Source organism: Rhinoraja longicauda, chromosome 40 (genome assembly GCF_053455715.1).
Source record: "Rhinoraja longicauda isolate Sanriku21f chromosome 40, sRhiLon1.1, whole genome shotgun sequence".
NCBI classification, from domain to species: domain Eukaryota; kingdom Metazoa; phylum Chordata; class Chondrichthyes; order Rajiformes; family Arhynchobatidae; genus Rhinoraja; species Rhinoraja longicauda.
In genome coordinates, this window is record NC_135992.1 from 997949 (window position 1) to 1023839 (window position 25891).

Consider the following 25891-nt stretch of genomic DNA (forward strand, 5'->3'; position numbering starts at 1 on the left):
CCTCAGAATGGCAGGCAGTGACTAGTGGGGCGCCACAAGGCTCAGTGCTGGCACCCCAGTTATTTGATATATATATTAACCATTTAGACGAGGGAATTAAATGCAACATGTCCGAGTTTGCGGGTGATCTGCAAGGAGGATGCTATGAGGCTGCAGGGTGATTTGGATAGGTTGGGCGAATGGGCAGATGCAATATAATGTGGATAAATGTGAGGTTATCCACTTTGGTGGCAAGAACAGGAAGGCAGATTGTTACCTGAATGGTGTCAGTTTCAGAGAAGGGGAGGTGCAACGGACCTGGGTGTGCTTATACATCAGTCACTGAAGGTAAGCATGCAGGTACAGCATGTTGTACTTCGTGGTCCGGTACCTGTTGTACCTTTGGTGACTCTGGAAGGACCACAAGTACACTTGTGTAAAAAGGTTACATTGCTGGAGCTCAACTCCAGGCTGTTTATTCCGTGGCCACCTGCATCCAGAGTGCCCGCCTAATCACACCCATCACTTATATACACAGCCATACAAAGTAGTTCTTGGATACACAAAGTAGTCCCAGCAATATCACAACATCCCCCTTGTCTTATATAAAATTGTTTTCTTTACCATTCGAGGGCTAAAATATATTTAACAAACAAAACCAAAACACCATTGCTATTTGCAAACAAAACCAATTACACAACTAAACACAATTAAACACAATTGCTTTTTTCGCCATCATGGTGGTCACTCCTCTGCGGAATTTCACTCATCGCCGGGTGGTCACTCATCTCCGGGTGGTCACTCATCTCCGTGTTGTCACTCATCTCCGGGTGGTCACTCCACAGATATATACATTTATACAAAAGCATCAAATATAATACATTAAGCTTTCATTACACAGATCACTACACAGGTCATTAAACACAAAATATTCATTTTGTTCCATATCTTCCCCTCAAGAAGACGTGCTGTGTAGATCAAATGTAGTGTAGGCTCTAGATGCTCCACCACCATGATTTGCCTGCCACTACTGGCCTCCCACTGCTGGGCTGGCACTGCTGGGCTCCCACTGCTGGGCTGGCACTGCTGGGCTGGAACTGCTGGGCTCCCACTGCTGGGCTGGCACTGCTGGACTCCCACTGCTGGGCTCCCACTACTGGGTTGGCATTGCTGGGCTCCCACTGCTGGGTTGGCATTGCTGGGCTCCCACTGCTGGGCTCCCACTGCTGGGTTGGCATTGCTGGGCTCCCACTGCTGGGCTCCCACTGCTGGGCTCCCACTGCTGGGCTGACACTGCTGTAATCGCGGTGCGATCGCGCCTCCGCTGCAGTGCGCTCTGGCCCCGCCCACAGGTGCTCCCCGGCAGCTGTCGCTCATCTTTTCGAATGCGCTGCCGCTGGCCCCGCCCACAGGTGCTCCCCGGCTCCGCCCACAGGTGCTCCCGGCAGCTGCCGCGCAATTCCAACGCGCTGCCGCTGCCTCGGGCCCAGGGCCGTCCCGACTCTACGGTCGACGCGCCTGGGTGAGTATTTAGTGCCTCGGCCTTACCGGCCGCCGCACCTCCGTGGGTGGTCGGTCCCTCCGGTCGCCGACCCCCTCCGGTCGCCGCACACCTCCGTGGGTGTTGGTCTCCTCCAGGGCTCTCCCGGTCGCTGCACACCTCCGTGGGTGTCAGCCTCCCCCAGTCGCCGCACACCTCCGTGGGTGTCGATCTTCCCTGGTCGCCGCACACCTCCGTGGGTGTCGGGTCTCCCAGTCTTTCCGGTCACCGCACACCTCCGTGGGTGTTGGGTCTCCCGGTCGACGCACACCTCCGTGGGTGTCAGCCTCCCCCGGGGCTCTCCCGGTCGCCGCACACCTCCATGGGTGTCGGTCTTCCCCGGTCACCGCACACCTCCGTGGGTGTCGGGTCTCCCGGTCTCCTCCGGTTGCCGCACACCTCCATGGGTGTCGGTCTTCCCCGGTCACCGCACATCTCCGTGTGTGTCGGGTCTCGCGGTCTCTCCCCCGCGAAGCAGTCGCAGGCTTCTAATCTCGGGCCTACACAGGTGCTGGGGCGCGACGTGGGCCTACACGCACCGCCCCCAGACTGACATATGATGAAAGAATGGGTCGACTGGGCTTGTATTCGCTGGAATTTAGATGGATGAGAGGGGATCTTCTAGAAACATATACAATTCTTAAGGGATTGGACAGGCTAGATGCAGGAACAGCATTCCCCATGTTGGGGGAGTCCAGAACTAGGGGTCACAGTTTAAGAATAAGGGGTAGGCCATTTAGCACTGAGATGAGGAAAATCTTTTTCACCCAGAGAGTTGTGAATCTGTGGAATTCCCTGCCGCAGAAGGCAATGGAGGCCAATTCACTGGATGTTTTCAAGGGAGAGTTCGATTTAGCTCTTTGGGCTGAGGGAAACAAGGGATATGGGGAATAAGCCGGAACGGGGTCCTGATTTTGGATGATCAGCCATGATCATATTGAATGGCGGCGCTGGCTCGATGGGCCGAATGGCCTACATCTAGGTTTCGGGGGAGGGAGGGGAGCGAGAGGAGCGAGAGAAAACCGTCCCGAGTCGCAAGGAATGCTACTGAAAACCACGGTGGGGGGTGTTGTGTTTGCCAGAATTTGCAGCTGAAGATGAGATGAGATGGAGCCGTTCACACCTTTTTTTCCCCCTGTGTCATCACCATGGCTCAGTGGCTGTGCTTCCCTTGGAGAGGCTGCCTTGCCTGTATTTGTGAGATGCAGGCAGGCTCTGTCTGCACAGGGCCTCCCCTCAGAGGGCTCACTCTTTTTTGAAACCCTTCAATTTGTGCTCGCCGCATGCATGCGATCGGGACCCACCCCAACACAACCCATTGGATTGTCCAATTTGAGGTCAAAACTCAACAGCCCGCCTTCGTCTCTCTCTTCCCTCCCATTGGCAAGCACCATTTATTTCAAGGGGGCTAGAATACAAAAACAGAGATGTAACGCTGAGGCTCTGTGAGGCGCTGGTCAGGCTGCATTCGGAGCATTGTGAGCAATTTTAGGCACCATATCTGACAAAGGATGTGCTGGCTCTGTAGAGGGTCCAGAGGAGGTTTACAAGAATGATCCTAGGAATTAGTAGCTTAACCAATGATGGGTGTTTGTGGGCACTGGGCCTGTACCCTCTGGAGTTCAGAAGGACGAGGGGGGACCTCATTGCAACTTAGCGAATAGTGAAAGGCTTGGATAGAGTGGATGTGGAGCGGACGTTTCCACTCGTGGGAGAGCCTCGGACGAGAGGCCATACCTCAGAATCAAAGGAAGGAGATGAGGAGGAATTTCTTCAGACATCGGGCGGTGAATCTGTGGAATTCTTTGCCGCAGAAATCAATGAATATTTTTAATGCAGAGATAGATAGATTGATTCTCGATTAGTACGGGACAGATCAGCCACAATGGAATGGCGGAGTAGACTTGATGGGCCGAATGGCCTAATTCTGCTCCTATCACTGTGTCCCACCTGGATGTGCACCACTATCTTTTGCTCACTATCTCCCGCCCCTTCGTCCAACCCCCTACCCGACCACTTCCACCTATATTCCTTCCTGCGGCTTCACATTTCACCGCTAACCCGCGGCGCCCCCTCGCCTCTTTATTTCAGGGCCCTTTTGGCTTCCAACTCGGTCGAAACATCCACCTTGTCCAGAGGCGCTGGCCGAGCCCCGCTGAGTCACTGCAGCGCTTTGTGTGTGTTTTGTGTACGACCAGCAGCATCTGTAGTTCCTTGTGTCCAGAGGAAACGATCGCCCCCGTTCAACGGCCCCGCGGGTCCCCAGACATCTGGCCGCTAATAAACAACGGGAGACTTTTGGTCACCCTTTTTCTTCAGCTTAGTTTGTTATGGTCGCGTGTCGCTGAACGGCCCTCGAGGGGCCGAGTGGCCTGCTCCCACGGGTACGCGCCAGGTGGCCCCTAACCCCCCGTCGCTGGAGAAACACGGCCGCAAGAAACGTCGTCGCTCGCACGCTCGCTGCCGAGTGGGCAAATAAGTGGTCGGTGCAGCCCGCCTCCCTCCCTCCCTCCCTCCCTTCCTTTCTTCCGCGGCAGCCGGCCTTGTGCCTGTGCCCGTGACGTGGCCGCAGGCAAGCACCGGCCTCTCCCGTCTGATTGGAGGGATTACAAGAGTTTCACATGTTCAGGGCAAAGTTTGAGGGAAAGTGGGGGGGAGGGGGGGTGGAGGCAGAGCGTGGGGGCCGGGGGGAGAAACGCCACCAGACGGCGGCGAGGGAGGCCTTTGCAAGTCCTCATTCTGGCTGTGAAGCGGGGGGGCAGGCGGGATGCGAAAGGGTGCGCGCAGTTGTGGGTATCGCTTCTCGGCCTTTTGGCTAAGATCAAGTGTAGATACCGGCAGAGTTGTACTCGGCTCTGTGGGACTGGTTGGGCCCGGACCTGCTGGAAGTGTACAACGATATACTTCTAGCCGGCAGCATGTCAGACTCTATGAGGAAGGGCAACATCACCCTGATCTACAAGCAGAAGGGGGAGATGAATGACTTAAGGAATTGGAGACCCATCACATTGTTGAATGTAGACTACAAGATCCTGTCTAAGGCCATCGCCAACCGGGTCAAGTCTGCTCTGGGACAGGTGATCCACCCGGACCAAACCTGTGCTGTACCTGGCAGGAAAATCTCAGACAGCCTGGTGCTGCTGAGAGATACCATTGCCTACGTGCAGGACAGACGGGTGGATGCCTGCCTGGTCAGCTTGGACCAGGAGAAGGCCTTCGACAGGATATCGCACACGTACATGAGGGACGTGCTCTCCAAAATGGGCTTTGGGGAGGGAATCAGGAAGTGGATACAACTGCTCTACTCCGAGATCTGTAGTGCAGTCCAAATTAATGGGTGGGAATCAGACAGCTTCCCCGTCAGGTCTGGAGTCAGGCAGGGTTGCCCTCTTTCCCCTGTCTTGTTCGTCTGTTGCATTGAACCCTTTGCCGAATCCATCAGGAAGGATGCGAGCGTAAGAGGAGTGACATTGCCAGGCAGTGGGGGCACTCAGGTCAAGGCCTCCCTGTACATGGACGATGTCGCCGTCTTCTGCTCGGATCCAGGGTCGGTCCGCAGACTGATCAGCGTCTGCGACCAGTTTGAGTTGGCCACGGGGGCCAGGGTAAACCGCAGGAAGAGCGAGGCCATGCTCTTTGGCAACTGGCCCGACCGATCTTCCATCCCCTTCACCATCAAGCCTGACTTCCTGAAGGTGCTGGGGATCTGGTTCGGGAAGGCTGAGGCATGTAACAAGAATTGGCTGGAGCGGATAGCCAAGGTGGGGAAGAAGCTGGAGCTGTGGAAGCAGCGCTCCCTCTCCATCACGGGGAAAAACCTGGTCATCAGGTGTGAGGTGCTCTCGGGGCTGCTGTACTTGGCGCAAGTGTGGCCCGTCCCTCCCTCCCACGCCAAGGGGATCACCCGGGCCGTCTTCCGTTTCATCTGGGGGTCGGCGATGGACCGGGTGCGACGAGCCACAATGCACAAGTCGGCAGACAACGGGGGTAAAGACGTGCCCAACGTCGCCCTCATTCTGATGGCCACTTTCGTGTGTGGCTGCATCAGGCGGAGCATAGAGCCAAGGCACGTGGGCACCAAATGCCACTACCTGCTGAGGTTCTACCTGTCCCCGGTGTTGCGAAGGATGGGCCTGGCGCAGATGCCACGCAATGTGCCAGTCAGCTGGACATTGCCGAACCATCTGTCGTTTGTGGACAGGTTCTTCCGGACCAACACCTTTGACCACAAGTCCATCGGGCAGTGGTCAGCACGGAACGTCCTGCAGGCACTGCAGGGGAATGACTCCATGGATCCTGTGGCGTGGTTCCCAGAACGGACAGCCCAGCTTGTCTGGCAAAATGCCTCATCGCCAGTACTCACCAACAAGCACCAAGACCTGGCTTGGCTGGCGGTGAGGGGAGCCCTCCCAGTCAGATCCTTCCTGCACCGCCGGAACCTCACTACCAGCGCACGCTGCCCTCGGGACGGCTGCTACGGAGAGGAAACGGTGGCCCACCTCTTCAAAGAGTGTGGATTTGCCAGGCGAGTCTGGAGAGGTCTGCAGGGGTCCCTGTCACGATTCATTCCGAGCAGCTCCGTCACAGAGGACTCTGTGCTCTACGGACTGTTCCCAGGGACGCATTCCGAGACTGACATCGAGTGCTGCTGGAAGGTCATCAACTCGGTGAAAGACGCTCTTTGGTCTGCCCGATCCTTGTTGACCTCCCAGCGGAGCGAGCTGTCCGTCAAGGAATGTTGCCGACTGGCCCACTGCAGACTGCAGGAGTACGTGCTGAGGGACGCTCTGAAGCTCGGTGCAGCCAACGCCAAGGCCCTGTGGGGGAGGACCACAGTCTAGGGTCCTTCCGCTGCTGGACATGGGGGGCAGGGTGTGGGGGAGAGAGACGCCCCTCCAAATAAGGGATATGTATGTAAATGTATGTAAATGTCCAAGTAAATGCCTGTATTGAATATGTAACCTCCGGAAATGTCGGATGGGTTTGTTTAAAAATGATGTTTTGTAAATGATATTTATTACTAGAATAAAGTATTTTTTGATAAAAAAAAAAAAAAAAAAAAAGTATCTGTTCTTATCAGTTTAATATCTGATACGTCCCTTATCTAGGGACCATATATTAAATTGATTTTTGGAACAGGGAGATGGAATAGGGGCTTGCTCCGTCCACTCCACGCATCGACCTGGTATTGCAGTGTCTCTGGGAACGGTGCACTTCCCTTTTGGGAGATATTCAAAGTTGAAAAGAAAAGACAAAAATGCTTCCTCACTTGCTTGCTTGCTGCGTGTCTGTCTGTCTGTCTGCTAGCCTCTCTCACTCTGTGTGTGCGCCTTCCTTTATTTCCAGTGTATACTTTAAAGGTGCTGCTCGCATTTCCACCCAAATGCACTGAAACTTCCGCCAAGGAGAAAAAGCTCCCCAACACATCTTCAGCAAATTGCTGGCTCTGCAAATTAAGTCACCACCATCGATCGGGGTGACGTCGTTCTAAAGAGAAGAGGGTGAGCTGCACGTGAACCACAGCGAGCACCACACCGCTAAGGTAGGACTGGTTGACTCTCTGACGGGGGCAGAGGTGAATTTCGAACACGTGGTATTGGGGGTAGGGTGTTGACACGGATAAAGAACTGGTTGGCAGACAGGAAGCAAAGAGTAGGAATTAACGGGTCCTCCTCAGAATGGCAGGCAGTGACTAGTGGGGCGCCACAAGGCTCAGTGCTGGCACCCCAGTTATTTGATATATATATTAACCATTTAGACGAGGGAATTAAATGCAACATGTCCGAGTTTGGGGGTGAGCTGCAAGGAGGATGCTATGAGGCTGCAGGGTGATTTGGATAGGTTGGGCGAATGGGCAGATGCAATATAATGTGGATAAATGTGAGGTTATCCACTGTGGTGGCAAGAACAGGAAGGCAGATTGTTACCTGAATGGTGTCAGTTTCAGAGAAGGGGAGGTGCAACGGACCTGGGTGTGCTTATAAATCAGTCACTGAAGGTAAGCATGCAGGTACAGCAGGCACTGAAGAAAGCTAATAGATGCAATATCTCCAAGTTGGCTTTCATTGTGAGAGGATTTGAGTTTGGGAGCAAGGAGGTCCTACTGCAGTTGTGCAGGGCCCTGGTGAGACGGCACCTGGAATATTGTGTGCAATTTTGGTCTCCTAATTTGAGGAAGGCCATTCTTACTATTGAGGGAGTGCAGCGTAGGTTCACCAGGTTAATTGCCAGCCTGACGGGACTGACATATGATGAAAGAATGGGTCGACTGGGCTTGTATTCGCTGGAATTTAGATGGATGAGAGGGGATCTTCTAGAAACATATAAAATTCTTAATGGATTGGACAGGCTAGATGCAGGAACAGCATTCCCCATGTTGGGGGAGTCCAGAACTAGGGGTCACAGTTTAAGAATAAGGGGTAGGCCATTTAGCACTGAGATGAGGAAAATCTTTTTCACCCAGAGAGTTGTGAATCTGTGGAATTCCCTGCCGCAGAAGGCAGTGGAGGCCAATTCACTGGATGTTTTCAAGGGAGAGTTCGATTTAGCTCTTTGGGCTGAGGGAAACAAGGGATATGGGGAATAAGCCGGAACGGGGTCCTGATTTTGGATGATCAGCCATGATCATATTGAATGGCGGTGCAGGCTCGATGGGCCGAATGGCCTACATCTAGGTTTCGGGGGTGGGAGGGGAGCGAGAGAAAACCGTCCCGAGTCGCAAGGAATGCTACTGAAAACCATGGTGGGGGGTGTTGTGTTTGCCAGAATTTGCAGCTGAAGATGAGATGAGATGGAGCCGTTCACACCTTTTTTTCCCCCTGTGTCATCACCATGGCTCAGTTGCTGTGCTTCCCTTGGAGAGGCTGCCTTGCCTGTATTTGTGAGATGCAGGCAGGCTCTGTCTGCACAGGGCCTCCCCTCAGAGGGCTCACTCTTTTTTGAAACCCTTCAATTTGTGCTCGCCGCATGCATGCGATCGGGACCCACCCCAACACAACCCATTGGATTGTCCAATTTGAGGTCAAAACTCAACAGCCCGCCTTTGTCTCTCTCTTCCCTCCCATTGGCAAGCACAATTTATTTCAAGGGGGCTAGAATACAAAAACAGATGTAACGCTGAGGCTCTGTGAGGCGCTGGTCAGGCTGCATTCGGAGCATTGTGAGCAATTTTAGGCACCATATCTGACAAAGGATGTGCTGGCTCTGCAGAGGGTCCAGAGGAGGTTTACAAGAATGATCCTAGTAATTAGTAGCTTAACCAATGATGGGTGTTTGTGGGCACTGGGCCTGTACCCTCTGGAGTTCAGAAGGACGAGGGGAGACCTCATTGCAACTTAGCGAATAGTGAAAGGCTTGGATAGAGTGGATGTGGAGCGGACGTTTCCACTCGTGGGAGAGCCTCGGACGAGAGGCCATACCTCAGAATCAAAGGAAGGAGATGAGGAGGAATTTCTTCAGACATCGGGCGGTGAATCTGTGGAATTCTTTGCCGCAGAAATCAATGAATATTTTTAAGGCAGAGATAGATTGATTCTCGATTAGTATGGGACAGATCAGCCACAATGGAATGGCGGAGTAGACTTGATGGGCCGAATGGCCTAATTCTGCTCCTATCTCTGTGTCCCACCTGGATGTGCACCACAATCTTTTGCTCACTATCTCCCGCCCCTTCGTCCAACCCCCTACCCGACCACTTCCACCTATATTCCTTCCTGCGGCCTCACATTTCACCGCTCGCTCGCGGCGCCCCCTCGCCTCTTTATTTCAGGGCCCTTTTGGCTTCCAACTCGGTCGAAACATCCACCTTGTCCAGAGGCGCTGGCCGAGCCCCGCTGAGTCACTGCAGCGCTTTGTGTGTGTTTTGTGTACGACCAGCAGCATCTGTAGTTCCTTGTGTCTAGAGGAAACGATCGCCCCCGTTCAACGGCCCCGCGGGTCCCCAGACACCTGGCCGCTAATAAACGGCAGCGAGTGAGCGACGACGTTTCTTGTGGCCGTGTTTCTCCAGCGGCGGGGGGGTGGGAGCAGGCCACTCGGCCCCTCAAGGGCCGTTCAGCGATACGCGACCATAACAAAATAAACTGAAGAAAAAGGGTGACCAAAGTCTCCCGTTGGTTATTAGCGGCCAGGTGTCTGGGGACCCGTGGGGCCGTTGATGGGTCCTTCCGCTACTGCACATGGGGGGGCAGGGTGTTGTGGAGACGCCCCTCAAAATAAGGGTAGGGATTGTCACGCCCGTGGGCCACATGAGTGGAAATGGTGGTGGTTAAATTTGTATAAATGTTGCATTGGATATTGATTGAATGTATGTGTAGGCTCTGAGAATGTCGGATGGAGTTTTGGAAGGAACATGTTTTGTATATATTTATTTCTTGAATAAAGTTTTTTTTGATAATAAAAAAAATTGACAAGTTTCCTCATGATAAACTGATCCAGAAGATTAAGATATGTGTGATCTTAATCCATTGTGACTTGTTTGTTGAGATTCAGAAACGGCTGATCCATAGAAGGCACAGAGTTGTGGGGGAAGGAAGCTACTCTGAAAATAGGCACAAAATGCCGGAGTAACTCGGCAGGACAGACATCTCTGGAGAGAAGGAATGGGTCAAGACTTCCGACAAGGATGGTTACTCCGGTTGGTGGTCTGTGGCCAGTGGTGTTCCACAGGGATCTGTGCTGGGACCTCTGAATTTGTGCAATATATGAAAGACATGAGTGGGTCAATAAGTTTGCAGACAACACTTAAAATTAATGGGGCTGCAAACTGTGAGGAAGTTTGTCAAAGGATACAGCCGGATATACATTTTTATTTTAACCACTTTGTCCACAATATAACGATCTTTCTCCCCATACAATTAACGCATATAACAATCATTTACACCTTGAAGTCAAAATGAAGACAATTTCAGAATGATTTAGTCACTGCATATTTACATTTCGTAGCTACCTTTATTCAAGTGATAACTTGGAGCTGATCTTGAGGGGAATGGGCTGCAAAGGAAGAGGGATTTAGGAGAACCATTCACATCAAACTTGCAGATTATGTGTAAGTTTCACGTTTGCTTTTGTGGAATTGGGATATTTCGAGATGCTTGTTCAAGGTAGGTTAAAGGTTCTTGCATGAGATCTGCTGGTGTTTGGGCTGCTCTTCCAGGTCTGCCAGTGTTGCAGCTTGCTGAGATGTTTTTGCATCACCAATTTTCCGGCACCCTCGGTTCCAGAGCCTTTCTGGAGTACCCGTTTTTCTGGACTAGCAGGCTTGTAATAATAAAACGATAATACATCCTGGTCCGTTAAGGACACCCCTCCCGTGTCTCTAATGCACCCTGGAGAGCTGGGAACTTAACTAAAACAAATATAAAATTTAAACAATGTGAATGGAGCGACCTCCTGCCGACCCATCCCCGGCTCCCACTGTCTCCCTGGCCGTTTCCCGAATCCACTCTCTACGTCCTTCTCCAGGGAATTGCTGTCATACTCCACCTTGAAGTGACGGCAGGTGAGAGAGGAGGGAGCCCCATGGTGACTGCGCCCAGTTATAAAGTGAAATGATACAAAGTGCTGGAGTAAGTCAGCCAAGTGAATCAGTCTGAGGAAGGTTCCCAATGTCATCTCTACATGTTCTCAGAGATCCTGACCCACGGAATTACTCCAGCACTTTGTTCTTTTGTCTGTGTACCATCATATATATATAACATATAACATATATATATAACAACTACAGCATGGAAACAGGCCTGTCCGGCCCTACCAGTCCACGCCGACCATTCTCCCTGACCTAGTCTCATCTACCTGCACTCAGACCATAACCCTCCAATCCCCTCCTATCCATATACCTATCCAATTTACTCTTAAATAATAAAATCGAGCCAGCCTCCACCACTTCCACCGGAAGCCCATTCCATACAGCCACAACCCTCTGAGTAAAGAAGTTCCCCCTCATGTTACCCCTAAACCTTTGTCCCTCAATTCTGAAGCTATGTCCCCTTGTTGGAATCTTCCCCACTCTCAAAGGGAAAAGCCTACCCACGTCAACTCTGTCCGTCCCTCTCAAAATTTTAAAAACCTCTATCAAGTCCCCCCTCAACCTTCTACGCTCCAAAGAATAAAGACCCAACCTGTTCAACCTTTCTCTGTAGCCTAAGTGCTGAAACCCAGGCAACATTCTAGTAAATCTCCTCTGTACCCTCTCCATTTTGTCGACATCCTTCCTATAATTTGGCGACCAGAACTGCACACCATACTCCAGATTTGGCCTCACCAATGCCCTGTACAATTTCAACATTACATCCCAACTTCTATACTCGATGCTCTGATTTATAAAGGCAAGCATACCAAACGCCTTCTTCACCACCCTATCCACATGAGATTCCACCTTCAGGGAACAATGCACAGTTATTCCCAGATCCCTCTGTTCCACTGCATTCCTCAATTCCCTACCATTTACCCTGTACGTCCTATTTTGATTTGTCCTACCAAAATGCAGCACCTCACACTTATCAGCATTAAACTCCATCTGCCATCTTTCAGCCCACCCTTCCAAAAGGCCCAAGTCTCTCTGTAGACTTTGAAAATCTACCTCACTATCAACTACTCCACCTATCTTAGTATCATCTGCATATTTACTAATCCAATTTGCCACACCATCATCCAGATCATTAATGTAAATGACAAACAACAGTGGACCCAACACAGATCCTTGGGGCACTCCACTAGACACTGGCCTCCAACCTGACATACAATTGTCAACCGTTACCCTCTGGTATCTCCCATTCAGCCATTGTTGAATCCATCTTGCAACCTCACTATTAATACCCAACGATTTAACCTTCTTAATCAACCTTCCATGTGGAACCTTGTCAAATGCCTTACTGAAGTCCATATAGACAACATCCACAGCCTTGCCCTTATCAATTTCCCTGGTAACCTCTTCAAAAAATTCAAGAAGATTAGTCAAACATGACCTTCCAGGCACAAATCCATGTTGACTGTTTCTAATCAGGCCTTGATTATCCAAATAATTATATATATTATAACAATATATATATATATAACAATATATAACAACTACAGCATGGAAACAGGCCTGTCTGGCCCTACCAGTCCACGCCGACCATTCTCCCTGACCTAGTCTCATCTACCTGCACTCAGACCATAACCCTCCAATCCCCTCCTATCCATATACCTATCCAATTTACTCTTAAATAATAAAATCGAGCCTGCCTCCACCACTTCCACCGGAAGCCCATTCCATACAGCCACAACCCTCTGAGTAAAGAAGTTCCCCCTCATGTTACCCCTAAACCTTTGTCCCTCAATTCTGAAGCTATGTCCCCGTGTTGGAATCTTCCCCACTCTCAAAGGGAAAAGCTTACCCACGTCAACTCTGTCCGTCCCTCTCAAAATTTTAAAAACCTCTATCAAGTCCCCCCTCAACCTTCTACGCTCCAAAGAATAAAGACCCAACCTGTTCAACCTCTCTCTGTAGCCTAAGTGCTGAAACCCAGGCAACATTCTAGTAAATCTCCTCTGTACCCTCTCCATTTTGTCGACATCCTTCCTATAATTTGGCGACCAGAACTGCACACCATACTCCAGATTCGGCCTCACCAATGCCCTGTACAATTTCAACATTACATCCCAACTTCTATACTCGATGCTCTGATTTATAAAGGCAAGCATACCAAACGCCTTCTTCACCACCCTATCCACATGAGATTCCACCTTCAGGGAACAATGCACAGTTATTCCCAGATCCCTCTGTTCCATTGCATTCCTCAATTCCCTACCATTTACCCTGTACGTCCTATTTTGATTTGTCCTACCAAAATGCAGCACCTCACACTTATCAGCATTAAACTCCATCTGCCATCTTTCAGCCCACCCTTCCAAAAGGCCCAAGTCTCTCTGTAGACTTTGAAAATCTACCTCACTATCAACTACTCCACCTATCTTGGTATCATCTGCATATTTACTAATCCAATTTGCCACACCATCATCCAGATCATTAATGTAAATGACAAACAACAGTGGACCCAACACAGATCCTTGGGGCACTCCACTAGACACTGGCCTCCAGCCTGACATACAATTGTCAATATTGTCCCTAAGTATCTTTTCCATTAATTTTCCCACCACAGACGTCAAACTTATAGGTCTATAATTGCTAGGTTTACTTTTAGAACCTTTTTTAAACAAAGGCACAACATGCGCAATGCGCCAATCTTCCGGCACCATCCCTGTTTCTAATGACGTTTGAAATATTTCCGTCATAGCCCCTGCTATTTCTGCACTAACTTCCCTCAATGTCCTAGGGAATATCCTATCAGGACCTGGAGACTTATCCACTTTTATATTCTTCAAAAGTGTCCGTACCTCCTCTTCTTTAATCCTCCTAATTTCCATCACTACTCTACTTGTTTCGCTTACCTCACATAATTCAATATCCTTCTCCTCGGTAAATACCGAAGAAAAGAAATTGTTTAATATCTCCCCCATTTCTTCCGGCTCAGCACATAGCTGTCCACTCTGACTCTAATGGACCAATTTTATCCCTCACTATCCTTTTGCTATTGACATATCTGTAGAACCCCTTGGGGTTTACTTTTACATTACTTGCCAAAGCAGCCTCATATCTTTTTTTCACTTTTCTAATTTCCTTTTTAAGATTCCTTTTACATTCTTTATATTCCTCAAGAACCTCATTTACTCCCTGCCGCTTATATTTATTGTATATCTCCCTCTTTTTCTGAACCAAGTGTCCAATTTCCCTGGAAAACCATGGCTCTTTCAAATTATTATTCTTTCCTTTCCACCGAACAGGGACATAAAGACTCTGTACTCTCAAAATTTCACCTTTAAATATCCTCCATTTCTCTATTATATCCTTTTCATAAAACAACAATTTCCATTTCACTCCTTTTAAATCCTTTCTCATCTCCTCAAAATTAGCCTTTCTCCAATCCAAAATCTCAACCCTTGGTCCAGATTTGACCTTCTCCATAATGATATTGAAACTAATGGCATTATGATCACTAGACCCAAAGTGCTCCTCAACACATACCTCCGTCACCTGACCCATCTCATTTCCTAACAGGAGGTCCAACACTGCCCCTTCTCTGGTAGGCACCTCTACGTATTGCTGCAAAAAACTATCCTGCACACATTTTACAAACTCCAAACCATCCAGCCCTTTAACAGAATGTGATTCCCAGTCTATATACGGAAAATTGAAATCACCCACAATCACCACTTTGTGCTTACTACTAATATCTGCTATCTCCTTACATATCATCCGCAGTTATCGGCAATAAAGGACACCACTCCCTCGGCTATGCTCCCTTATAACAAGGGCTTATTGTAAACAGACCATAGCCGACGGTCTGAATGTCTCTGATCTCATCACATCTGGCAATTTCCCCTGCAGCCGCCAAACCTATCCTTCCCCAGCCCCACACCTCACTTCCATGTCCTCCCCAAAATACACAAACATGACTGCCCTAGCAGACCCATTGTCTGCCTGGTCCCACCCAGCTGAACGCATCTTCACATCCCTCACTTCCATCTTATCCCCCCTGGTTCAGTCCCTTCCCACCTATGTATGAGACACATCACAGCCCTTAAACTGTTTAATAACCTATAATTTCTAAGCCTCCATTGCCTAATCTTCACCATGGATATCCATTCCGTCTACACCTCCACCCCCCACCAGGAAGGTCTCAAGACCCTCCATGTCTTCTCCCAACAGAGATCCAATTGATTTCCCTCTACTAACACTCTCCTCCACCGAGTGGAAATGGTCCTCACCCTCAACAACTTCTCTTTTGACTCGCCTCATTTTTGCCAAGTTAAAGTTGTAGTTATGGGCACTGGCAAAGGCCCACCAGCTCTGCCTGATTTTTTGTTGGTAGCATTGAACAGTCCTTGTTTCAGACGTACACTGGCCCAATCCCCCATCTCTTTCTCCGCTACACTGATGACTGCATCAGGACGCCTCCTACACCCATGCAGAACTCGTGAATTTGATGAACTTCACCACTGTCTTCCACCCTGCCCTCAAATTCATCGGAGATGTCCTCTTTCTTTAGTAACGTACTTTCCCCCGCCTCTGTCATAGATGGGGCCCTCACATGCATCTCCTTTGTATCACATTGTTCTGCTCTTGCTTCCTCTTCTCCCCCCCACCCCACCCCGACGGAACGAGAATAGGGTTCCCCTGGTCCTCGCCTTTCACCACCATCCTCCATATCCAACACATTTCCAGCAGCTCCAACGGGATCCCACTAGTCCCATCTCCGGCCCTTTTTGCAGAGACCGCACCCTCCGCAACTCCTTGGTTCACTCATCCCTCTCCCCAGGAAGTTTCCTCTGAAACCACAGGAGTTGCAACACGTGTCCCTATACCTCCTCCATCCAGGGACCCCCAACAGTGGTTCCAGGTGAGACAGGGGTTCATGTGCACCTCTGGTGCATGGTGCCTTGGAGGTGAAGTTGCAAGTAGATAAGGTGATCAAAAGAGCTTTTGGCACATCGGCCTTCATCAGTCAGAGTATTGAATACAGAAGTTGGGAGGTCATGTTACAGTTGTTTAAGACGTTGGTGTGGCCATATTTAGACAATGGTGTTCAGTTCTGGGCGCCATATTATAGGAAAGATGTTAAGCTGGAAAGGGTACAGAGATTTATGAGGATGCTGCCAGGATTAGAGGGTGTGAGCTACAGGGAGAGGTTGAGTTGGCTGGGACTATTCCTTGGAGCGCAGGAGGATGAGAGGTGATCTTATGGAGGTGTATAAAATCATGGGAGGAATAGATTGGGTAGATGCACAGAGTCTCTTGCCCAGAGTAGGTGAATTGAGGACATAGGTTTAAAGGTGAAGGGGAAACGATTTAATAGGAATCTGAGGAGTAACTTTTTCATACATAGGGTGGTGGGTGTATGGAACAAGCTGCCAGAGGAAGTAGATGAGGCCGGGACTATCTTAACGTTTAAGAAACAGTTGGACAGGTACATGGATAGGACAGGTTTGGAGGGATATGGACGAAATGCCAGCAGGTGGGACTGGTGTAGCTGGGACATGTTGGCCTGTGTGAGCAAGTTGGGCTGAAGGGCTTGTTTCCACAATGTGACTGTTCCTGATGTGGCCTCCTCTACATAGGCGAGACCAAACGTAGACGGTGACCGTTTTGTTGAATATTTGCGCTAGGTTCACAAAGACTTACTGGATCTCCTGGTTGCTAACTGCAATGTAAGGGTTAAACAGACTGTGAGCTGAAATGGTCGGCGAAATTAGCAGCACCGTATTTTGAGCCCTGCTTGGGCAAATAAGTAGATGTTTCTGAAGAATGCTTGGGTTAATTGAAAGAGACCAGTAGATCATGAGGACACCAGCAAGGTCATTGAAATAAGCTTTGCTTTCCCAGAGGCAGCCGAGACTGGCTCAGTGTCTGACAGGACACATAACTCACGCCTTATGCTACCAAGGAGGATAGCTAGCTTGACACACAATCACCTGTTGTTGTTATAAATACATGCTTCTACCAAGGGACCATGAGCTTCATCTTTGGGGAGAGAAAAGAGCTTCACCAAGGAGAGAGAGAGAGAAGAAGCACTTGGACCGTGTGTCAGCCAGTCCCGACAGGAGACTCGAGTATGCAGAGGGACATAAGAGTTATTTTGTATTGTTTCTTTATTGATAGTTGATAGTTTTTCTGTGATTTACTTGAAGAAAATAACTGCAGATGCTAGTACAAATCGAGGGTATTTATTCACAAAATGCTGGAGTAACTCAGCAGGTCAGGCAGCATCTCAGGAGAGAAGGAATGGGTGACTTTTCGGGTCGAGACCCTTCCTCAGACTGATGTCAGGGGGGCGGGACAAAGGAAGGATATAGGTGGAGACAGGAAGATAGAGGGAGATCTGGGAAGGGGGAGGGGAAGAGGTGGGCTCCGACATGTGTGAACACGAGGAAAGCTGGAGGCCCAGATGGTATATCTGGGCGAGTACTAAAGTCTTGTGCTACTCAGCTTGTTCCAGTGCTCACCACGATATTTAACTTCTCCTTGGCAAAGTCCGTGGTCCCTGCATGCTTCAAAAGATCCATTATTGTACGCCTCTCCAGCTTGTTTAAATGACTACCAACCGGTGGCCCTCACCTCGGTCATGAAATGCTTCGAGAGACTAATCAAGAAGCACATCTGTGCCCTCCTCCCTCGCAACATGGACCCACTACAGTTCGCATACCGTCCGAACAGGTCCACGGATGATGCGGTCTCCCAGGTTCTGCACACCGCTCTCTCTCATCTGGACAGCCAGAAGGGGGCCTATGTGAGGATGCTGTTCATTGACTTTAGTTCAGTTTTCAACACAATAGTCCCCAGCAGACTGGCTGAGAAGCTGCTGGAACTGGGGCTTAGCACCCCTCTGTGTGCCTGGGTCCTGGACTTTCTCACGGCCAGGCCCCAAGTGGTCAGGATGGGGGAACATACATCTAGCCCCCTCACCCTGAACATGGGATCCCCCCAGGGTTGCGTCCTTAGCCCCCTACTGTACTCCCTGTACACACATGACTGTGGCCAGGTTCAGCTCAAACTCCATCATCAAGTTTGCTGATGACACTGTGGTGGTGGGCCGGATCTCCGACAACGATGAGAAGGCCTACCGGGAGGAGGTGGCTGATCTGGCACTCTGGTGTCAGGACAATAGCCTCCTTTTGAATGTCACTAAAACGAAGGAGCTGATTGTGGACTTTAGAAGGGCTCAACATCCAAGGACGTACATGCCACTGGAAATAAATGGGTCTACTGTGGATAGGGTGAGCAGTTTTAAATACTTGGGAGTCCACATCAAAGAGGATCTGACATGGGCAACGCACATTGCCGCACTGGTGGGTAAGGCAAAGCAGCGTCTTTACCACCTTAGACAGCTGAGGAAATTCAGAGTGTCTCTGAGGATCCTTCATTGCTTCTACTCTGGGGCTGTAGAGAGAATCCTGTCCGGCAACATTACAGTCTGGTTTGGGAACAGCTCTGCCCAGGACAGGAAGGCCCTGCAGAGAGTAGTGCGTTCGGCAGAACGCACCATGGGAACACCACTCACCCCCTGCAGGACCTATACATCAGGAGGTGCAGTTCGAGAGCAAGCAAGATTATGAGGGACCCCTGCTACCCCAGCAACGGTCTGTTACGGATGCTACGGTCAGGCAAACGCCTCCGCTGTCACGCTGTGAAAACGGAGAGGATGAGATGGACTTTCTTCCCACAGGCCATCAGGATTGTTAACTTTTATAACTCCAGGGACTAAATTTTGTCTTCTCTGTATTAACTTTTATTTATATGCTGTAACTGTAATTCTTTTTTTTGCACAATCCGCAGGCATTGCCACTCTCATTTCACTGCACGTCGTGTATGTGCATGTGACAAATAAACTTGACTTGACTAAATAGTAATTTGTGCTCTTCACCATGTGCCTCCTCCATTTCTTGATCTGAATCCTTGAATCCTGCACGTATTTTATTACATTTTGGCATAGTCGGCAGGATTCAGTGAAAACGAGGAGAAAGAGGGTTGATGACGCAGAACCAGACCTTTCGAGTCCCGGGATGGGTAGATAATTCAGAAGGTTAAATGGGGACCTCCTGAGGGCTGGGAGGAAGAGTTCAAGGATAAGGCAGCAAAGCCACCATATTTGATTATTAAATGTTTGGAGAAAGTGGGCTAACCTAAAAAGAAAGAGGATCTCCCACAGGTGGGATGGATATTTGCTGTTGCTCTAAGGCAGCAGAGTTTCATGATTGACAAATTGAACTGTGAACATGATAACTGGAAGGAAAGGTTTACTGCTCTGGAAAGACACTGACTGTGACTGAGACAGCAAAGGCAGCACAGGAACAGGCTGAGACTGTGGAATTGAAACAAATTAGTACCGTATGTAGATTAGCAACCATGAAACAACAAAAGAAATTAAATAACAAGAAATGGAGTGTCGACCTTGCAAAAATGTGTTCTATATTATCACAAGATGATTGGAAGCACAACCACTGACTGGGATGGGGATATTTGGCACTCAGATGAGTCTGATGGAGAATGGACAGAGGGGGAAGAAAGGAATAACAGAATAATAGGAGCTAGACCAAAGTTAAGACTAAACGGAGAGAAAATAATCAATTGGCTCAGCTGGACCAGGAGACTGAAACTGTTGTCAGAGTTTATAGTGCGACTGAGTTACGAGAGTTAGTGGCTAGAATGAGACAGCAACCCGGGGAACCCTTGGCCACCTGGCTAACACGGCTGTGGGAACAAGGTGCTGGCCAGGTTCATTTAAAAGACACTGACATCAGACGTGTGGCTGCTTTGAGCACAGATCCACTTGTGGCAGCATTGCCTGCCGGCACGGGGACAGATTATGTCCGGTACCGGGTCACCTTGGCCCCTAACGGTCGCTATCCCCTGCTCATGGACTGGGAACCAGAACCCCAGCCCTGGCGCACAGCTAAAGATGCTGTTTCAAGACTGCGAGACATGGCTTCTCAAAGAGAGATGTATGGGCAGCACTTTGCAGGTCCCGAGGCTGAAACATTCACCATTGGTACGCGTAGCTGTCTGACAAGTACAGGGCCCGCCCATCTGCATAGGATTCTGTTGGTTCTGCTGAGGCCGGCAGTGGGGTGGACTGTAGCAGAGATTGTTAATATGCTTGCAGAGGTGGAGCAGGTTCAAGCTGGAGCAGCCAGGGAAACCTAGGTCAAAGAAGAACGGAAAATAAAGGAAACGTGTGGACAGATCAGTACAAACAGAGGCTGACTGGAAAGGCGATGTTCACATCGTTGTTAAAATGGTCTTCCAACTGCGGTACTGTATGACCTTTGGCGACAGCATTGATCATAATCATGTATTGTCTTTCTGCTGACTGGATAGCACGTAACAAAAGCTTTCCACTGTACCTCAGTACACATGACAAGACACTAAACTAAAATCTCTCCATTCTTTGCATATCCATATAGACAATAGGCCATTCGGCCCTTCGAGCCAGCACCTCCATTCAATGTGATCATGGCTGATCATTCTCAATCAGTACCCCGTTCCTGCCTTCTCCCCATACCCCCTGACTCCGCTACCTAGCTCTCTTGAAAGCATCCAGAGAATTGGCCTCCACTCCCTTCTGAGGCAGTGAATTCCACAGATTTACAACTCCCTGACTGAAAAAGCTTTTCCTCATCTCCGTTCTAAATGACCTACCCCTTATTCTTAAACTGTGGCCCCTGGTTCTGGACTCCCCCAACATTGGGAACATGTTTCCTGCTCTAACGTGTCCAACCCCTTAATAATCTTATATGTTTCGATAAGATCCCCTCTCATCCTTCTAAATTCCAGTGTATACTAGCCGAGTCGCTCCAGTCTTTCAACATATGACAGTCCCGCCATTCCAGGAATTAACCTAAGAAACCTACGCTGCACGCCCTCAATAGCAAGAATATCCTTCTTCAAATTTGGAGACTAAAACTGCGCACAGTACTCCAGGTGCGGTCTCACTAGGGCCCTGTACAACTGCAGAAGGACCTCTTTGCTCCTATACTCAATTCTTCGTTATGAAGGCCAACATTCCATTGGCTTTCTTCACTGCCTGCGGTACCTACATGCTTCCTTTCAGTGACTGATGCACTAGGACACCCAGATCTCGTTGTACGTCCCCTTTTCCTAACTTGACACCATTCAGATAATAATCTGCCTTCCTATTCTTACCACCAAAGTGGATAACCTCACACTTATCCACATTAAACTGCATCTGCCATGCATCCGCCCACTCGCACAACCTGTCCAAGTCAACCTGCAACCTCATAGCATCTTCCTCACAGATCACACTGCCACCCAGCTTTGTATCATCTGCAAATTTGCTAATGGTACTTTTAATCCCTTCGTCCAAGTCATTAATGTATATTGTAAATAGCTGCGGTCCCAGCACCGAGCCTTGCGGTGCCCCACTCGTCACTGCCTGCCATTCTGAAAGGGACACATACTTCCCCACTCTTTGCTTTCTGTCTGCCAACCAATTTTCTATCCATGTCAGTACCCTACCCCCAATACCATATGGTCTAATTTTGCCCACTAATCTCCTATGTGGAACCTTGTCGAAGGCTTTCTGAAAGTCAAGGTACACCACATTCACCGGCTCTCCCCTGTCAATTTTCCTAGTTACATCCTCAAAAAATTCCAGAAGATTAGTCAAGCATGATTTCCCCTTCGTAAATCCATGCTGACTCGGAACGATCCTGTTACTGCTATCCAAATGCTCCGCAATTTCGTCTTTTATAATTTACTCCAGCAACTTCCCCACCACTGATGTCAGACTAACTGGTCTATAATTTCCCGTTTTCTCTCTCCTTTCTTAAAAAGTGGGAAGTCATTAGCTACCCTCCAATCTACAGGAACTGATCCTGAATCTATAGAACATTAGAAAATGATCACCAATGCGTCCACGATTTCTAGAGCCACCTCCTTAAGTACCCTGGGATGCAGACCATCAGGCCCTGGGGATTTATCAGCCTCCACTCCCATCAGTCTACCCAACACCATTTCCTGCCTTATGTGAATTTCCTCCTTCATCCTAGGATTTCTGGCCACTAGAACATCTGGGAGATTGTTTGTATCTTCCTTAGTGAAGACAGATCCATAGTACCGGTTCAACTCGTGCCATTTCCTTGTTCCCCATAATAAATTCCCCTGCTTCTGTCTTCAAGGGACCCACATTTGCCTTGAGTATTTTTTTCCTCTTCACATACCTAAAAAAGCTTTTACTATCCTCCTTTATATTATTGGCTAGCTTACCCTCGTTCCTCATCTTTTCTCCCCGTATTGCCTTTTTAGTTATCTTCTGTTGCTCTTTAAGAGTCCCAATACTCTGGCTTCCCACTCTTCTTTGCTATGTTATACTTCTTCTCTTTTATTTTTATGCTGTCATTGACTTCCCTTGTCAGCCACGGGTGCCTCTTACTCCCCTTGGAATCTTTCCTCCTGTTTGGGATAAATTGATCCTGCAACTTCTGCATTATTCCCAGGAATACCTGCCATTGCTGTTCCACCGTCCTCCCTGCTAGGGCCTCCTTCCAGTCAAATCTGGCTGGCTCCTGCCTCATGCCTCTGTAATCCCCTTCGCTGTACTGTAATACTGACACTTCTGATTTTCCCTTCTCCCTCTCAATTTGAAGAGTAAAACTTATCACTGCCTCCTAATGGATCTTTTACCTCGAGTTCCCTCATCAGATCAGGTTCATTACACAACACTAAATCCAGAATTGCCTTCTCCCTGGTCGGCTCCAGTACAAGCTGTTCAAAGAATCCATCACGGAGACACTCCACAAACTCCCTTTCCTGGGGTCCAGTACCAACCTGATTTTCCCAGTCTACCTGCATGTTGAAATCTCCCATAACCACCATAGCATTACATTTGCGACATGCCAATTTTAGTTCTTGATTCAACTTGCACCCTATGTCGAGGCTACTGTTTGGGGGCCTGTAGATAACTCCCATTAGGGTCTTTTTACCCTCACAATTCCTCATTTCTATCCATACTGATTCTACATCTGATTCTATGTCACCCCTTGCAAGGGTGTGAATATCATTCCTTACCAACAGAGCGACCCCACCCCCTCTGCCCACCTGTCTGTCTTTTCTATACGTTGTGTACCCCATGACTATTGAGTTCCCAGCCCTGGTCCTCTTGTAGCCATGTCTCTGTAATTCCCACATCATACTTTCCAATGTCTAACTGAGCCTCAAGCTCATCCACTTTATTTTTTATACTTCGCGCATTTAAATACAACACTTTAACTTCAATATTCACCTCCCATCTCACACCCGTCGGTGTCACCATTGGCCCTGACCTTACTCTCTTATCCCATCTAGAACTTTCCTTCCCATTTATTTGAGAGTCCTTTGCAATTTCTCCTGTATTCGCTTCCCCTTTAACTCCATCTTCATATTCCCAATTTGTCAACCCCTCCCCCCACCACTTAGTTTAAAGCCACATGTGTAGCACGAGCAAACCTGCCTGCCAGAATGTTGGTCCCCCTGCTGTTAAGATGTAACCCGTCCCTTTTGTACCACAGAAGAGATCCCAGTAGTCTAGAAATCTAAATCCCTGCTCCCTACACCAACCCCTCAGCCATATATTCATATCCCCAATCTCTCTGTTCCTGCCCTCACCAGCACGAGGTACAGGTAGCAATCCACAGATAGCCACCCTCGCCGTCTTCTTCCTAACTCTCTAAACTCACATTGCAGTATCTCCTTCCTCTTCCTACCGACGTCGTCCGTGGCCAAGTGCACAACTACTTCCGGCTGATCTCCTTCCCTCGCTAGAATGTTCTGAAGCCGGTCCGTGATGTCTTGAACCCTTGCGCCAGGGAGGCAACAGACCATCCTCGAGTCCCGCCTGCCACCACAGAATCTACTGTCCGCACCTCGGACAATGGAGTCACCCACTACTATGGCTCTTCCTGACTTCGGTCTCCCCGGTCGAGTCTCCTTGACCGGATTAGAGCCATCAACCTGTCCGCCGCTCGGACTGGAAGCACCTTCTGCCCCGACAGCTCATATACTTATCGAAAAGTCTCTTAAACGCCCAGCATGACGTTCTAGGCACTTACGATCCTCTGTGTAAAAAAACCTTGCCTTGCATATCTTTAAACTTTGTTCCTCTCACAAAGCTATGCCCTCCAGTATATATTTTTTCCAAATGGGGAAGAAATGCATCTGCCTACCCCATCCATGCCTCTCATCTCTGGCCTTAGTCCACCCATCTGCCAATGATCCTCCCTCCCTCTCACCTGTTGTCCATCTATCATCAGGCTTTGTCTTACCCGAACTTTTCCCCAGTTTTTTCACCCCCACGACAATTAGTCTGAAGACGGGTCCCAACCGGAAAAGCCTCCTGTCCATGTCCTCCAGATGTTGCCTGACCCGCCGAGTTACTCCTGTACTTGGTGATGTTTGTAAACCAAGAACTGCAGTTGCTGTAACTCTGCATGACGTTTATTACTGGGGCAGCACAGACAACTCACACAAACTCGGTAACATAGACAGTTGTGTCCTGGTGGACAAATACAGCCGCGTCTCGTTGCTGTGGGCAGCGCGGCGGCTTGAGGTAATAACGCAGCGCACACGATCACCGGTCACCACTCGGTCTGCGGCACATTCATTCCCAGCCCCAAGTTAAGGGTTGGTGTCCTGAGGCTTCATCCATCCACCCGGGCCGCAACTTTAGTCTTGTGCTGCAACGGCAGTTCCCAAACCCCTGGGTGTAACCGGTTGCCATTGATCCAGTCAGTCCCGCTGAAGACGTGCAGACGCTGTGGACACAGCAAGGAGTTGGTGCAATGACCTTGGGCTCCTTCAGCTGACGTGGAGACGGACACAAGGCGGCCGCTGGGTTTGAACCGAGCGACGGTTGCAGGCAGCGCGCGGGCGGGCGGGCGCGCGTGTGTCCGTGCGGGCGGGCGCGTGTGTGTGTCCCCGCGCGGACGGCGGCGGGACAGCCCGTCAGCGGCCTCCCTTCTGCGCCATCTGCGCGAGGCGGTTGGCGAGCGCCAGCGTGGTGTCCACAAAGCGATCGGCGCAGCTGACCAGGCAGCTCTCAGTCCGCGAGTCGAGCCTGGAGCCCGGCTTCTCCACGCACTTGTCCCAGCACTCGGCCGTCAGGCTGTGCACTCTCAGCTGTAGCTGCGCCTTCTGCTGCTCGGCCGCCAGTAGCAGCTGCAGGTCGCTCCGCTCCGCCGCCGAGCCCGCAGCCTCCATGACGCCAGACGCCGCTGCGCGGTAGGCCCAAAGATACTAGAGGAGCAAGATGGACCACTCCGTCGCTATCGCGTGGACTGAAGTACGGCCGCCATTTTAGTAAGCAAATCCCGCCGCTCGCTCCGCCTCTCGCAGTGTAATCAGTGTTGGAGGGGAGCAGTGTGATGATACCATTAAAATGCAGAAAACATCTCATCCATCAACTCACATGTTTTTGTTATTTTTATTTTAAAATGTTTTCCCCCGCTTAATTTCTCTGATTTTATGATTTCTTGCTGTTTCTGCCCATTTCCCTCCAATCCTTCCTCCCCAGCCCCCTCTTTTGTGCAGTTTCCCTTGTATGGCTCAAACACACACTCTGCACAAATGTAATTTATTATATATATGTATCTGTGTGTGAGAGGCAAGAGATAAGTAGATCTCAAAGTTCCTTCTCTTGGATCAGAAGCAACTTTGATTTAAAGCAATGCTCTATTTCTCTCTTCATCTTATTTTTCACATGATGTACATAAACCATAAAGGCGATTCGACCTTTATGGTTTATGTAAATGCATATATATGAAGAAATATATATATATAAAGAA

General features: G+C 49.5%; 1 protein-coding gene and 1 non-coding gene across 2 annotated transcripts; one reads left to right on the forward strand and one right to left on the reverse strand.

Moving 5' to 3' along the window:
• Positions 1-6549: 6549 nt before the first annotated feature.
• On the forward strand, positions 6550-6738 carry LOC144611630 (U2 spliceosomal RNA). The gene has a single exon (XR_013549552.1). It is a non-coding gene; the product is annotated as a U2 spliceosomal RNA (small nuclear RNA).
• Positions 6739-10343: 3605 nt separating this feature from the next.
• LOC144611431 (mitochondrial import inner membrane translocase subunit Tim8 B-like) lies at positions 10344-25349 on the reverse strand. The gene is made up of 2 exons (XM_078430515.1): positions 24374-25349; positions 10344-10777 (listed from the first exon to the last, which is right to left on the reverse strand). The coding sequence occupies exon 1, from the start codon at positions 25305-25307 to the stop codon at positions 25053-25055; it is 255 nt and encodes an 84-aa protein (XP_078286641.1). The 5' UTR covers positions 25308-25349; the 3' UTR covers positions 10344-10777; positions 24374-25052.
• Positions 25350-25891: the final 542 nt, after the last annotated feature.

Coding starts and splice junctions, on each gene's coding strand:
- LOC144611431 (XM_078430515.1), bottom strand. CDS start 25,307: ATGGAGGCTGCGGGCTCGGCGGCGGAGCGGAGCGACCTGCAGCTGCTA.